Source organism: Echeneis naucrates, chromosome 7 (genome assembly GCF_900963305.1).
Source record: "Echeneis naucrates chromosome 7, fEcheNa1.1, whole genome shotgun sequence".
Classification (NCBI taxonomy): domain Eukaryota; kingdom Metazoa; phylum Chordata; class Actinopteri; order Carangiformes; family Echeneidae; genus Echeneis; species Echeneis naucrates.
In genome coordinates, this window is record NC_042517.1 from 6,881,636 (window position 1) to 6,898,186 (window position 16,551).

Sequence of the window (16,551 nt, forward strand, 5' to 3'; positions counted from 1 at the left end):
CCTGATAATGTCAACAGAGAGACAACATACTGGAGGTTTGGCATTTAAAAGATGCACTTGACAGTAAGCAGTATTTGTGGTAGTCTAAATTTCCATTTGAAATATTTGGTTTAAAGATACAGTAAGTTTTCTTCATAACTAGAGGCAAATATTGTGATGATATTAGGTTCATGTTATGGAAAACCATTTTAATAATTTCAACAAAAATGCCGAATTTTGTTCCCTCTGTATTCTTGGGCAAATGTTTTTGGATGATTTTTCAATTTTCATAGATTTTTCCCAAAGGGAAAAAAAACAAAAACAAAAACAAAAAACTTTTATGCTACTATTAACATTTTCATTTGCGTGCACTTTTTTCACAATTTTCTAGAGGAAAAACTGAAGCAACTATCATAAGCAAAAATACGAAAGCCCATGTATCAGAGCAGATTAGCCAAATCTGAATTCTGCTGGCTAGTGTTGTGCTTTTTCACCGTACGCTGTGTGAGATGTTCCATATTGTTTTCTACAACAGATTACATTAGACATCCACGTCCTTGTTGCTCCAGGACTGTCAGTTTGACAGATGAAAGGCTTATCCAAAGTATGAGGGCCTCTGCTTGGCACTCATGGGGAAAAAAAAAATGTCAAACAAATAAAACTGAAATGCAAAGCGATGTAAGTAAATCATACAACGAGGGTGTCAGGATGGTAACACTTCTTTCTGGAAAATGCTTTTAGCCTTACCTTTAAATTAAAAACATCACACTGAAGCAATGCTGAGGGGACTGGGAAATCACCAAATAATTGTCATCACAATGGGCATATGTACTTTTAGAAACAAAGAGAGATTGTGAAGAAGTATGACTTGAATTTAACTTTCTGGAAAAGTGTGCTTTGAATCAGTTCTGCCTCCATGGCATATCTGTTCATCAGAATGCGCAGCAGTATACAATAGTAAAATGAATCTCAGTGCAAAGATGATATTCCACCCAGGGAAAAAGTTCATTCATGTTATCCCCGATACAAAGTGTTTCATTTCCCTCCAACCACTCCCTATCCATGGTGGAGTCTTAGCTCACGCTTCCAAAGGACGTGTCACTTGCTTCAGGAGAGGCAGAGCAGTTGGGTTTGGAAGGAATGGGGAGGCAGAAGAAAGACAGAAGATAAAATTAATTTTAATTACTATAAGAGGCACGTTGCCGAAAAAAAATAAATAAAAATAAATCTTTGCGGCAACATGCGACTGCGTTACATCCTGCTGAGTGACACATCTAACACATGCTGCTCGTAACACTGACACTGGCAATCAAATCTTACACTTAATATTTGCACTACTATGAGTATTAAGACATCATCAGATATATGCTCATTTATGTTTTGTCAAAGAGTTAGAAATGCCAATCTCATGCCCATGTGATGAGAAAGAGGCAGCCTGTATTAGCATGCAGACCACCTTTTTGTCAATATAACATTTCTTGTACTTCTACTGAAGTTGGCATGCTGGTCAACTAATCCTGCACAGTTGGACTGTCTCAGACTGAGTCCTTGTAGCATCTGGGTGGCCCTGAAGAAGCATAGCTTCTCCGAGGGAGCGTTATAACATGACATGCTTGGCAGGATTAAATGGCTCCTGATGGTAATCTAGCAAATACCTGCTTTAATCCAAACAAAAAAAAAAAAAAATAAATTCACAGCTGTTAGCTGTAGTTTTTATCTGACAGATATAAACGTTGTACCAAACTTCTCATCTAACACTTGACCAGTGAGTGGATGGGTATATCTCTATCTCTAAATTAAGTAAAATGTAATCATGACAATTTTTAGGGGCGTTACAGATGTAAATATTTCTGGCTCTGGCAGCAGTAACTGTATCTTAAAGCCACCTCCTTCTTGGGAATGCTGTGGACGTACTTATGTGTAGACATGTAGTACTCACCTGTCCTTATCCAGCAATATTCACTACATGAGACACATGCCATCAGCATGGGTCAGAGCACAGGGACACACACACAGATGAGGATGAATATACACTTCATCATACTTTTTCTTTCATGAGCAAAATGTTACTGTGACAGGCTGTAAACTTGGTGAACTTTGACTAAACGATATGAACGGTTTTACTTCCTGCTCGACTTTAATGGTAATGATTTTTATTACCATTCATTATCCTTTCTCTTACACTTCATTTACTAGGAAAAACAGTGCCAAAGGACGTCCTCCTTGAACCTATAGATGCAATTAAATTCATCTGGCACAGGTATGTTTGGCTCAGGTCCCACACAGATTACATTTAATTTCCATGTTGTATGCACCGTAGGAAGTTTTAGACAGCTTGTCAAGCCACAGTATGATGATGGGTGGGTGAGCTTTAAAAAGCCTTTAAAAGTCTGGAATTCATTTAAGAGAGCCAACAGTCTAAGTTGCAGTTTTAACACTGTGAACTCTATTGGTGGATTGTTTTATCGGTTCCGTGTGGAATCATACGGACAACGTACGGTATCACATGTTCAATTTTGCAATGGAATTATTTTTTAGAAAGTCATATTCCATTGACTTTTCCATAGAAAAACATAATGTTGCTAGTATTGCTCAAAGTACAGACATGATTATGTTCTCTTCCTCCTCCGCTTTGGCATGGCTCAAACCTCATCATGTAAAAGAAAGTAAAAATCATCTTCAATCAAAGGGTCTCTGCCTCACTAACAAGCTTGTATGAAGCTAAAATTGAAACATTCATCAACCTCTGATTCTTTTGTTCCTTTGGGAAGAAAAAACAGACCTTAGAGAGTGACAGGTTTTATAAATGAGTGCGTTGCATAACATTTTGTGTGTGGTTGTGTGTATGTGTGTGTGTCCCATGTTCTACTGACCTGGGCTGGAGGTGCCTGGAGTGCCAGTGGCGGCCCCTTGGCCTCGACTCACCAACAGGGCCTCCTGGTTTTCAGCCAGAGCTTGCTTTGCCAGGTAGCGCTCCCTTTTGATCTTCAGCTCCAGGGACTCGGGGACATCAGGTACGATCCAGTCAATTGCTCGCAGCGCAAAGAAAACCACATGCTGCAGGAAGGGAGACATGCAAAACAGAGACAGCAAGACATTTTGCCTCCACGTCAGACTGAAAAAAATGCCTTCAGGGAGACAGCTGCATGATAAGTGATGATGATTGGCTGAGGTTGAGTAAAAGTTCATGGTAAACCAATCAAAGGCAGAGTGGCAGGCGTGTGGTGTTGAAGCAGCCCCCCTATTGTATATTCTATATTGTAAATTTCATTTAGAAAGCTATGTAATATTTATATAATATCCAGTTTTTATCAAAAGTAACTGAATAAACTGTTGAATTTAAAGTTCCGTTAACGGGGAAAACGTGATTTTTTTTATTGATAGATGCAAAACAATTGTAACACAATACAAATTTTCCCCGGTAACTACTTACTCCTATCATGCTGTAACTACATCTAAGCAAAGTAACTAATGAGTATTGCTATTTACTTTTTCAAAGTAACGTGTCCAACACTGCTTCTTAGCAGATGGACTTAGGATGAATCCGTCATTTGAACTCTTTCCCTAACAGACAAAAAAAAAACAAAACAAAAAAAACTCCATCTGAGCTGTTGGGGGCAGATGAGGCTGAAATGTTGATTCAAATCTTGCCCAGATGTCCCACATCTGTTACCACTAGGTTTCATGACCGTCCTGCTAATTGTAAATCATATTTTGATATTTCCCACCGCATAGGGTGATTCCATTGACTTCCAGCTGTCCTTGCCTGACATAAACTTTGATGTGTTAACCCTAAAAACGTTGGTATCTCTGTGAATTGCTTGTCCTATATCTCTGTTCTTTCCCCGACATTTGTTCAGCGGTTGGGAGAAAACTGCCCAGACTGCTTGTCTGCTAGATAGCAGATTGGTGTAAACAAGATGGATGGGTAAGCATTGGTGGGAAACAATATCAAGTTTGAAACGAATATAAAGTAAAGGGAGGTACCACACAAAATAACATTCAAGATGAACTCACGAAAGGGTCAAAGAGGAAAAAATTACACGGCATGTCAGCCACAAAATAGCAAACCAGAGGAAATGGAAGCATAACTGGTAGTCAAGATGTGGGTCATAGGTAAAGATGAATAATGTTGGGATTAAGATAAGTGAAACAGGCAAAATTAAACAAATACCTCAAAAGCAATGATGAAACCAAGTCTGACAGCAAGGAGCTCCCAGTAGAATAGTGTGTAGTTTCCATTGTTGTCTCTGAATGCTTTATATCTTTAAAAAAAACAAACAAACAAACAAACAAACAAAAAAAAAAACAAGACTGAAAAAAAAAAATGAGGTACTGCACATGATCTACAAGAGAACAAATTGAGCTAATAGTTAAACATGAGTATTACTGCCCTCTTTTGGTCAAGTCTGTTATCTTAATTTAGCAAGCTGAAAATTTTACACCCTGAAATTTTGAGAATTTTTTTCCAAAATTCGTGAGAAATCGAAACTTTGTACTCGTCATTCCTACAGCACACCTGCACATCGGGTACTCCGTGTAGTTCAGAGGGGCGTAAGCCAAGGTGAAGTTGACATATCCATTGAGATCATTATCAAACTTGTATTGGTACAGCAGGCGAGGTAGAAAATCTGATGTGAAAGCGATCAGGAAAGCCTGTAAAAGGACAACATATCGCCAAAAGGGAAGACAACGTCATGTCACACTTGTGATGACATCAGCGTCCTGTAATGATGGTGAAATCAGTGGACTCACATTGGCAATGACAGACAGGTGTGACAGGGCTTCCAGGATGTTGAACCAGACGCCAATGTTCTGAGCTCGCTCGGCCACTGGCCTGCGGTACTCGCACACGAACTTGTGGGCATCCAGACGGATCTCCACCCAGTTGTTGAGGAGAGCGAAGAGCGGGGCGAGGGGGAATGCTGCCACGAAGATGGTGATGAACCCGAACTGAAGCACTGCAACACACATCTTTTCTTTAACCAAAGCAATTTAAACATGTTCTGTCGACGCTTGCGTCATACACTCAGTTGCAGATAATCACCCATCTCCAGATACTCTTCAAACAGGCCTTCACATTCCACCAGCTGGTAGTCTTCCTCCCACCGTTGAGGCTCGTGGGATGGCTTGTTGCCCAGCACCTTGGCCAAACTTCTCTTCTGGTGCCAGGCCTTTACTTTACTGTCAGACAAACAGAGAGCATACTTGTCAGCGTAAAATAGCCAAAATAATCATTTCCTTACAGCTGGAGTTGAAGCTGTTACCGTAACAAGTTCATTAGGCTGGTTTCTTCAGAAGGAGTAGAGATTACTCGACAACAGCTTTGGGACTGGCATCTTAGTGTTTCATTCCTGCTTGGCTTTAGAAACAGATGAGAGAAACCAGACCCAGTCGTCTTTGGTGAGCTGTCAGTGGTTATATAAGCTAGGTTAAACTGGTTTCATTTAAAAGCGGTCCGCACCTTCATACATCAGAGAGTCTCTGACATGAACAAGAAGAAAAAACTGCAGTAAGTGTTCTGATCCAAAGAGGAGGATTCCCTCAGTAGATTAAATCAGTGGTTTGCCAGCAGGATAAACCCGATGGCTTTTTACCTCCAAGGATTTGAGTCTAGCTAAACTACTCATAAAAAAAGTCCCCCCCCCAGCTCATGCGCTCAGCTACAATCCATCATTTAATCAACCTAAGCACGGCTGACTTCACTTTGTAGACTGACATGTATATATATGTGTCACTGTTTTTCTCCTGTTCATCATAAGCTCTTTTTCTTTTTTTTTTTCAGTTGTCGAAGTTGTACCCTGGGTTCCACTTGCGCTAACTTTTAAATAGGCAATCAACACCCTACACAACATTAACAAAGATCTTCTAAGATATAAAAATGTGGAACCATATTACATTTTAATGAGCTGTATACCTTGAAAAAAGTATGGGTGCTACTATGCCATCATCACTTTGGAAAGAGACAACATATTTAGTTCACTAATGGAAAGTAGTTTGTTCTAAATAAACAAAAAACATACGGGATAATGAACTCCTGAACGTTGTTGATGAGTTGCTTCCCCACCATGATTATGAAGAGCTGTTCAGCCAGTTCAATGAGACAACCCCCAGGGCCACACTGCAAATGGAGCAGAAAGTTTTGGATAAAACTCAACGGCAGGATCTATAAAAAAAAATAATAAAAAATCTTCCTCTGATCTTTATTGTGCAATTATAGATTATCAAAAGCTAAAAAAACTAACTCACATCTTCATTTCTCATACCAAACAAGGTCCCATAGTTGGTAGGATACCCTACAAACCTGCACACAGACAAACACAGACACAATCAAAATCATCTTGGCAATAATGTCTCTGTCTTTGTTGAAGCTAACTCACGCCTCACCTTCCTTTAAAGAAAGCCACGTAGAAAGGCGATGAGTAGAAGTTGACAAACTGAAAGATGAACACCTTGAAGATGAAGGCATTGTCGTACTGGGTTTGTGTCCTGTGCATCTCTGCCACAAAGGAAAAAAGCGCACACGGAGTTCAAACATATTGTTTCCTCTTCTAGTGAAACACTGGAATCTCGGTTTAAATTCAATATCTGCTCTGTGCGGACTTGGTGGCGATCCAGTGACAGGCTGGATTCAGTACACAGCAGGTGAGGTTTAAGGTGTTAGAGAGCAGTACTGATTCTTACCCCATTTAGTAAGCTGCTCGGCTAATGCAGTGTAGACCCGGCCCATTAACAGGATGAGGCCCAGATTCACAATACTGCTGGAGATGTTGGCTATGGTCCCTGCCTGATGAGGAAGCCACACACATGAATGTGCCAGCACATTATTTACAAACTACTTTAACTATTTCATAGACAGATCTACAGTGTTTTCTACTAATGTTGTAGTCATTACAAGAACACACGTCGTTTAAACTAGTCAAGTATTCACACATTTCTCTGTGTGGCTTTGAAATACCTCTGTTCGTAGGACCGGGCTCCCAGTGTGAAACATCATCACGCTGATGATACCACGGCACATGACCACTGTCACCAGGAAGATCATGACCACACACAGCTGAGAAGACAGACATGAGGTCAAAAGGCTGCAGTTTGGGAGTTCCATTTTGAAAAGGTTGGGGAAATAAGTCATAGCACTACACTGCAACAGACGTCTTTGAAAAGGAAATCCTGATTAGCACACTGATGTTTTCAAGACCAATCTCCAATTAACCATATTTTTCCACATTTTCAGAACTAGGAGGGGAAATGTAGGCAGTATTATTAACATGTTCATTTCAGCAGGAAACAACTCTGTGCCCTCTGCCCTCTTCTCAACAGTATAAAAGCAAGACAAATGATTGGATAGCCTTCAGTTTTAGTCACTCTTCCAATATTTTCTAGATCAAACCATGGATACCATTGTGTGTGGTCGGTTGGTGCCATGGCAGGATTTTCAATTTTCTACCTCTGTTACTGTTGTCAAAAGACTTGGAGGTAAGCTGATCTGCAGGTCATCTTCATCTTCAATACAGGATACAGTGTATGGCTAAGATTATCCGATTGTATCTAACCCTGTGGGCAAATGACCTGGATTCATTATTAGAACAGTGTCCAGTTACCACCGCAGGATTCAGTGGAATAGCACGCAGATGCAAACCCCACCTCTCTTTCTCTTCAGGATCTCAAGAGTAAAAGCTCAAAAGATACAGAGGCTGCTCAATGCAACAGAGTAAACCGAGATTGAATATGAGCGTAAGAAAAGGAGAGCGAGTTTGTTTGTTTTGTTTTTTTATACACGTATGCCAGCTGATTGCAGTGTTATCATTACAATCACATCATTATGTGTCAGCATGACAAATCAGAAAGTTGCATTGTATTCTTCAGTTTGGAATAATATCAATCCCTACAATCAAAAGGTATAAGATGTCTCACCATCATAATGATAACCATGGAGCCAGTGAACATGCGGGAGAGCCTGGTCTTTTCTGAAAAGTAAGGTTCTTTGACTCCAGTCACTGGATTCTGCTCCATAGTTGGGGCCATGGCTGCAAATTCTGGTCGGGGGCGCTCCTGAGGAAACACAAAGATTAATTACTGTCTTTTTGAGTACAGTCCAGCTGCAGATTTTGGCTCAAAGGATCCAGGGTCTGTGAATCAGTGAGTGAAGTCTGCTGTACGTTCCTCAGGGGCGGGATGTACAGCATTCAATATTTTGACTTTGATTGTAATTTGAGTAAAATGATGTCAAAATTTGTTTTTGAACTTGTGAGATACTGCAAAAAGCTCGTTTGGGTTTGTGTCAACAAGACAAAATACTCAGCTCGGTTTACTAAACAGTTATCGATTGAATTTAGTCACTGAAATTCTTGTCAAATAAAGTTCTTATGAAATCAAATGTCTCCTATCGTTGGTTTACAGACCTGCCATCTACAGTGACACTGACCCTTCGGAGCCTGTTGAGTTCCCCTGCAGGGACACATCTAAGGACTATAAAGTCTATCAAACCAGTCTGGTTGTACTAATACTGAAAACACACCTCTTCTTCGTGGAAATCCATGCAGTCCCAGTGATGGGCCAGGGTGACCATCTTTCGCTTCCAGTACTCCAGAAAGGTTACGGCCCAAAAGGACATGAACACACTGAAGAGGACCGTACCTGGGTGGTCAAATAAGTATCCCAACTGCAATGCAGAAAGGTTGAGTACATACAAGTTCATAGAAATACCGCCTCTTAGTTTATCTACATTATATTACCAACGAAATGTGTTGAAAGCTCTTCACCTTAGCCATAGTGCAGATCTCAGACATGTTCCAGGCCTTGCATGTATTACAGAGGGGACACATGAGATAACTGGCGTTGCTGGTACAGATTTCTTTGCTGTTGACAGACACATTGACACAGATTACATCTTTGAATTCTTTCTAAGTGTTTTGAGAGTTATCTGGCCCTTAAGTTACATGTACTCATCATTATCAATGTGGGAAATACAGGATGGAGGAATGAATGAACGAATTCTGCGTACACAGAAAATGTGTCAGAAACCAGCACAGATGAAAAGCCTTGGATTCTCACTGAAGTTGGCTACCGGGGAGCAAAGCAAGAATTATTGATACCATGACTTTAGATGGGACAAACAGAGCCTGACTCACTTAAACACTTAGTCTCCATACTTCAGGAGAGATTATTCTGCACTAATTATCACAGGCTGCTGCAGTTTATTGTTGCTGGAGACTGCTCTCCATTTGTTCTCCACTAATCAATGGCTTTACTCTACAGAGTGGACTAATGAAAGTCGTGAGTCTTTCTCAAGTTATTGAGCCGCCTCTCACGTTTTTCTAACGATCCTCGTACATCACTGTGATGTTAATCTTCTGCCACTGGACCCAGAGGGTAAAACAATGTTAGGGTGCACACACTGCAGGAAGGAAAAGTGATCTCACGGTGATATGCAGGTAGAGTACAACCTGCTGTTTAAATCATGTACTGCTGGGAACAGATATTCCCAAAGTTAAATATAGAATTATGAGGTTTTCGTCTTTATGCAGAACAGAAAAAAGCCCAGCATCAGTTTAAGGAACAGTTAAACATTTTGGGAAATATGCTTGTTTACTCTCTTTCTCAAAGTAAGATCAATATTTAGCAGTACATCAATACTAATCTTATGATGGTGTTTTCACCTAAGAGCTGAGTTATGGCTGTGGTACTGAAATCCAGATATGGTCTGTAAACCAAAGTTTATTGTAACTGTTTGTACAGACACAATGATACTGAATGGTATTGGCAACGTCACTGTTGATGGAAGAGTGAGCGAAATGTGTGCAGTTGTTGCTTGACTATAACATCGAATTGTTTTCTTCACATCCTGATTAAAGAATGTGAAGTGTGGCAAATGGATGATTTTTTTCGTAGTCTCTCCTTCATCAGCTCAAGCTTCACTCATTAGATGAAACGACTGACAGTCAAATGAGCAGGAGGGCCAATCTGCAATGAGTATAACAGAGGCCAAAGCCCATTATGAAGAAGAGAGACTGAGACAGTGATGTCAGTCACATAGCAAAAAATCTTCATTAAATTGAGTCAGTTTAGGGCAAGAGCAAGAGCGAACAAATCATGGTGGCTGCAAAGAGAAAAGAGAGACTTTTCCTCAGTCATGTAAGGGCTTCTTCTTTGTTTAGGTAAACACTCAAATAAAAAAAAAAAAAAGCCATAATTTTCTCACGTTTTTTTTTTTTTTTTTTTCCCCCTAGAGCATTTTATGCCTAAATTAGGGACTTAATGACAGAAGGACAGTTCAGTCAACACCTTTGCAAACTGGCCTATATGATTAAAATGTGTGCAACTTCGCTTTCAGATTTGTGCGACACACCAGCTAAATAGCACCTAAATGAACTTTGTAAATGAACTTTGTTTGAAACGTTTGTTGGTTTGTATAACGGGTCATTGCTTCTTTTGCAAATAAAGCATGTACTGCGTATGTCGCCTGTAGACTCACGCTGGTGTGTTGGTGTGCATAGACATGACTCCAGACACAAAGACCAGAGTTCCAACCACGGCTGCCGGCAGCAGCCAGGCTGTGTAGAAACCTGCAGACATAAAGCTCCATTAGGCCGCAGCTCTTTGTTGATGCAATTACACTGCTACCGTACTGTTTAATGCTGAAATGTCCTGGTGGATGAGGTTTGGTTGGCATCACAGAAAACACATTAGTCATAATGTTGACAAACATTTGACAACAAATAACAGTAAAATAAAAAATGGAGGTAAAAAAGAAAAAAACAACAGCATTTTAACATGTGATTATGACAAAACGGTTGAGATGGGCAAAGTTGTGTGAGGCATGAGGAGGCTGGTGTCAACAGCACCACACAATGATATACGTTGAAAGCTGAGCTACACCATGACAAGAAAAGAAAAATAAGAAAATGTATATTTAAAAAAGTGCAGATTTTCTTTGGTTTATATCTATGCATAATTTTATTTTGTAGCGAGTTGGACTGGATAGCCTCTAGTAAAAAGAAATGTAATTATAAAGTCAAAGGAGGCTAAATGTTTTTTTTGTTTTTTTTTATCAGCACCATAAACATTACTTCTGAACAAGAATTTATATTTACCCAGCCAGGCAAAGTAAAGTGCAATCTTCTCTCCAAAGTACTCCCTAATGTGGTCAAGTGGTTGATACTTGAACCATCTCCACCAGCGGGCCCAGTAGTGATAAAGAATCTGTCTCTGATTTAGCTCATCAGGCCGAATCTCCATTCTTGGAGGCTGAAAAGGGCCCTGTCCAAAAAAAAAAAAAAAAAAAAGGGGGGGGGGGGCGCAACTGATTCGAGAAGGGAAACCACAAGTCTACATTGGACTTTAGAGCTAGATAAATAATATCAGACCTCATGCAGGGGGAAAGCTGCAGTGTACGCTCCTTCGTTTATCAGTCTGTCCACACCAACTTCAGCCCTCTTCTTTTTGCCGTAAACTGCACTGGCAAGGATCTCATATACCTAAAAAAAACAAACGACAAACTCTCACTCCATCCGAGAAAATGAACACTGAATGCATCCTGCATACTGCAGAAGAAGTCCTGCTACTCACAACACGGTGTCTCTGCGTATTGGTGAAATAGGTTTCATGTTCGTCACAACCGAGGAATCTGAAAACGGCGGTTCCACTTTTACACAGAGCAGTTCCATGTGACTTGATGCTATTATGAACCAAAGTTATCCAGAACTCACCTGCTCATCTTTGACTTCCGAAAGGCACATGTGTAATAGTCCAGTGGCCTGTTTGGAACCGACTCTGCCATTACGTTAGGTATGCATAGTCTACTCAGCACCTGAGCAGATGTGTTTAAATCCAGATGTTGCTGTGACTGGAAGCCAAACAAAAACAAACACAGAATAGTTGAGCATCAAGAAAAATGTTTCATCAACATCGTCATTATAAAGTTAGAATTCTTAACCTCTCATCTAATCTGATGATGGCTCCTGTGTTTCTTGGTGACAACTTTAAGTGTGTTTTAGTAATTAATGTTAGTATACTGAGGATTGTTGTCAGTGAACGCAGGCTAGAAGGAAGATTTAACACTCAACAACGTCTGTCAACACAGTAACACTCAACTGTTCTTGTGTCAATGGGCACGACGGAGGTTTTTTAAATTAAGTGCGGATGTCGAAATGCTCTAAATGACAGCGTTAACATGCTGATGTTAAGCATGGCAGACATGAAGTGTTAACATAACTCATCAAAGGGTTAGGGTCGATCTCTTGATGATGTTTGTGTAAAAACAGCGAATCCTCGTTGTCGGTATTTTTACTTTATCTGGATACACTAATCCCAGTGGTGCTCAAAAAAATACACACCACAATTAGTTCATTGCAATGAAATTTACAATAAACTTTATAATGTTAAATTTCAAGTATTTGTAAAAAGGAATGAAATGCGTTAACCTGCAATGGAGCTCTCAGACAGAGTTCCTCAGCATAATACACCATCACATCCCAGGGAGCATTGAGTTTCAGAAAATGTATAGTTCTCTTTTCATTTGCTGTTTCCTCCTGAAGGAGAAGAGAAACAACACAGAGACATTCGTGAATAAGTCAACAAATATAATGAGATGAACAGTCTCGAATTTGTTCTAAAGTACCTTTTCCATGAGAAGTCCAGCACTCTTCAGATTCTGAACAAACTTCTCCCTCCACTGTGCCAACTGAGCCTGCTTTTGCTCGGACCTACTGGTCTCCTCATTGGTCATGGCGCTTCCTTCTTCAAGTGGCGCCTTGCTTTTCCCCTTCCCTCGCCGCTTCCTCCGTGAGCGAACCTCCCACACCAATACAAAGTCTAACCCCAGATCAACCATAGAGGGTCCAAACAGTATATTAAGGACTGGCCTATTCGTCCATCAGGGAGCTTGTGATAGTTAACACAGTACAGACTTCTGATGCTGCCTACCAATTTTAGTTCTTCCATCTCTGAAGTAGTTGCCCAGCTGTGGAAGTGGCTGGTTACTTTGTGCGTTACAGTGAATATGAATAGGATCCTCGCCATCTTCATCAGCAGCTGCAGCTGAAAGCTGAGAGCAGCCACAATTCAGTTTTTATCTAAATCCAATAATTATAAACAAGCGCGAGCTCACTGTTTCGACCATTTGTTCTGTATGTGGACGGTTCATTTCCTTTTGATGAGGGTTAACAGCAAAATGCTGAGCCATTACTCAGCATAATAAAAGCCTCCACTGTGCAGTAATGAGTGCATAAAGATGAGACAGAAAAGTGGGCAGTGGGCCTTTGATGGTAAAATACACATTTTTGATATTTAGACCTCATACAGGATTGCAAGGCGGTGGATATCTACTCGAAGATAAAAGACCTTCTACATTTACTGCAACATCTTCAGCAGGTCAGTGAGTTGTGAAGGGAGGAGTCATTAATAAATGTGTGAATAAATGTGCAGTTTTTTTGCAAAGTTTATGCGATTCCTATATTAAAGTATAAAATGCAGCAGCTCTTGGGAAGAATAAAGTAAAACAGTGCTTACATATCTCGGTGGGATGAAGCCCCCGTTTCGCATACTCCCATAATTCTCTGTGGTTTGTTCTTCTCCCCCATAGTCCAGATCCAAGAGGACCTCTCTGTCGCCCTTCAGCAGCTCTGAGCATTTCCTCTGCATCATGCTGAGGAATGGCTGAGTATGATGAGTAAAAGCCCTGGAAAGGGATACAGATACTGTATTCGTATGAAATATATAACAGCGCTGAGTTGTACATGCTTATTGGTGAAGTGTGTCACAGTGCACAGATGAAGAAAGAGACAAAAAAGAAGAGAGACTTTAAAAAAAAAAAAAAAAAAAAAAAAAAGGTTGATACTCTACCTTTGCTGTAGTGACAATGAGGCTGCTGCTGAGATTTGCTGCAGTCTGTGCTTCCCTTGTCCTCTCCCTCTTCTTTATCTCTGCATCCGCCTGGCTCCTCTGTTCCCCTGATAAATAGCTATGAAATACCGTAATGGACGTAGCATGTGGGCAGCAGCTGAGACTTCTCTGCCCTGCATGAATGGAATTGTACATCAGGGCATACAGTGCAGTGAACACCCCACTTCATAAATAATGAAATAGTGTGTCAGGAGGCAGCCGATGGCAGAATGAAGTCTGAGGTCTGTCTAGCACTCATTATGCAGGATAGCGCCTGTGAAGGGAAGACCTCCTCTTTGTTGTTAATGAGTACTCCCTCATCCATACATGCTGTTCTGCACATTTCATTTGACTGGATTTGAAATGTACTCAGTATGAACATCCCATTTTCCACACCCAGCTGATTTGATGGCCTCCACCAGCATCCATACCGTAGGCGACATCATTTCTTTTCTCCAGCCTCCCTCCCCCTTTTCTGTTGACTGCATCACTGCAGTCAAAACAGAGCTGCTATAGGAAGAGTATGAAGGGCCAAGGAAAGAAGAGGAGGAAAAGGCAAGTGGGAGGAAGCAGGAAAATGTTGGGCTGACTGGGAGCATGATATTAAAATTGTATAGGAACGCGAAACTCGAAACGAAAGACAATGTGTGCACAGCAAGTTTAAGCAAGAGTGCTATTAAGTAGAGGTTTAGTAGAGTAGAAACACCACGTGCTGTCTGGATAATTAAAACACAGCAGTCCCCTGCAATACAGTACAGTGACTGCAACCTATTATGGTATCTAAAGATCAAAGACAAAAAGACAACAATAATTTACCCAAAATTTATTTAAAAAGAAAAATCGTCTTCTAGACTGAAAAATAAAGTTTCCCATTAATGTGTGCTTGAAAGGTGTTTTACGTTCAGTTGAAATATATGAAGCGTCAGTTTCTGCACGGTTCACCATTAATCCCTGTTCAGTACCGCCAAACTTGAGATATGTTGTGTTGTTCTGTTTCTATAAAAAAGGATACAGACCAGTTTTATGAGTACGGTATAATCTTGGAGCAATCAAACGCTGGTTCAGTCTCCATATTACTGACTTTGGTTCAATTGAAATTGTGTTTGAGTGGATGCGCAACCTGGCCGCATATTTTTATTCTGTTATCCATTATCTTTATTTAATTTCCCCAACTTCGAATGGCTCCTTTGACCTGGCTGTAGGTCTACACTGTTTTATTCATGTTCTGTCTCATCAATCTCAGTTCGTCTTGTTTGACTTTCTATCTCTAGCTGCGCCACTCTGTGATCACACTTTTCACTCGAGTCCACCACAGAGATTAGATTTGGCAATTTCAGCAACTCTTCCAAACTTTCTCTTTCTAGTCTTGTGGTTTAAATACATTCTGAAATATGTATTTGTGACGTGCTGCCTCTGCCTCCCACTGAGCTCTCTTCCCCAGGATCTTTCTTGCAGGGGATCAATGCGCCTTCTCCTGCCTTGCTCTTCACATCTCTTGACTCTCTGCCAGTTCTCAGCTGTTATTTTCAGCTCTTCTTGAACTGAGGAGGCAAACAAGCACTTAGCTTGAAAGCTCCTTGATCCAGAAAGGGCAGTCTGTTGGTACTAACCATAGTGGGAGCACAAACATATCCACAGTGGGATCATTACACTAACAAAAATGTGCCTGAAAATATGCGTGGTAACAAGTTGCCCTAGCAACTACATATTGGAATTGCAGTTGCTAAGGAAATTGACTGTCAATAGACTGTTGAAGACAGCGCATCTCAAACATTTTACATTGCAGACTCTGAAAATGTAAGGCATCTCGGCAACCTCAAACAATTTGAAACAAATTTTCAGTATTACAAACTGTGAACCATATTTTAATAGCACTCCATACTTTTGTGAACACTTACCTTCCTGAACGCTGTGGTAGAGCTCCTTAGGAATGAACCGCTGTGACAGAGGGAGACTGTGCCGGAAAGCTGTGAATAAAACATATCAACACAGTTCTGTAAAGAATTACCTGCCAGATTATTTTTCTGCAGGGATTTACCGTAAGATTGTTAGTGAGGCTGTTCAGGTTCCTCCCAAAGACGTCGGGGTTTGTCAGTGCTCTTTACTTGCCAGTCAAGTTCTTCATTTTCAGAAAACCATTTCTTTAAGGACTTGACATTCTGCAAGTATGAAAAATAAAAAGGCCTTCTCCAAAGCCACATAGTTTATAAAGAAACTTTACATCTGTCCTCTACTGGTGTAAAGGGGAACTGCAAAACTGATAAAACCTCAACAACACTGCTGCTGAGGGAGCAGAGTACATTATCTAACTTCAGCGGTTGTCAATATGTCATTGTATAGTTCTGTTTTTTTTTTTTTTCCAGTCAAGGTTTGTGGCCATCAGTCAGCTTTACTGTGGTCCAGCAGCAGTGGTATAAAACACCACCGTATGAGGACCTCTGTCTGGTGCAGGGTGGAAAGAGCTCAGCACAACTCATGAACACATAAAAACTACTAGATTTACACGGTACTGCTACTGCTATGTTTAGTACATTTCATCACAGCAGCCAAGGTTTGATTTGATTTTATTGAGTTATGCTGTCCAATCACCAAGGTTTATTTGTACATTCGTTACCATTATGAACAGTATAAAACCTTCTGGACATGCATGTCTTCACTGTATATGTGAGTTGACAGTCCGTTATATTTGAT

The 16,551-nt window shown here is 40.5% G+C and overlaps 1 protein-coding gene across 1 annotated transcript; it reads right to left on the reverse strand.

The window, feature by feature from the left end:
- Nucleotides 1–724: 724 nt before the first annotated feature.
- Nucleotides 725–13,620, reverse strand: ano11 (anoctamin 11). Its single transcript, XM_029507004.1, has 23 exons — nt 13,489–13,620; nt 12,904–13,024; nt 12,599–12,792; nt 12,402–12,509; nt 11,688–11,824; nt 11,548–11,605; nt 11,346–11,456; nt 11,073–11,238; nt 10,454–10,544; nt 8,742–8,838; nt 8,498–8,641; nt 7,894–8,031; nt 6,938–7,036; nt 6,664–6,766; nt 6,367–6,478; nt 6,229–6,283; nt 6,003–6,100; nt 5,027–5,163; nt 4,735–4,940; nt 4,499–4,635; nt 4,154–4,244; nt 2,853–3,036; nt 725–1,084 (listed from the first exon to the last, which is right to left on the reverse strand). The coding sequence occupies exons 1-23, from the start codon at nt 13,618–13,620 to the stop codon at nt 1,053–1,055; spliced, it is 2,751 nt and encodes a 916-aa protein (XP_029362864.1). The 3' UTR covers nt 725–1,052.
- Nucleotides 13,621–16,551: the final 2,931 nt, after the last annotated feature.

Bases quoted from the DNA above. Each gene is read 5' to 3' on its own strand.
- ano11 (XM_029507004.1), bottom strand. From the start codon at position 13,620: ATGCAGAGGAAATGCTCAGAGCTGCTGAAGGGCGACAGAGAGGTCCTC. The intron at 6,479-6,663 runs GTAAGAATCAGT...CCTTTGTGGCAG, and splicing joins CGAGCAGCTTACTAAATGGG to AGATGCACAGGACACAAACC. The intron at 4,941-5,026 runs GTGATTATCTGC...TGTGTGTTGCAG, and splicing joins TGAAGAGTATCTGGAGATGG to TGCTTCAGTTCGGGTTCATC.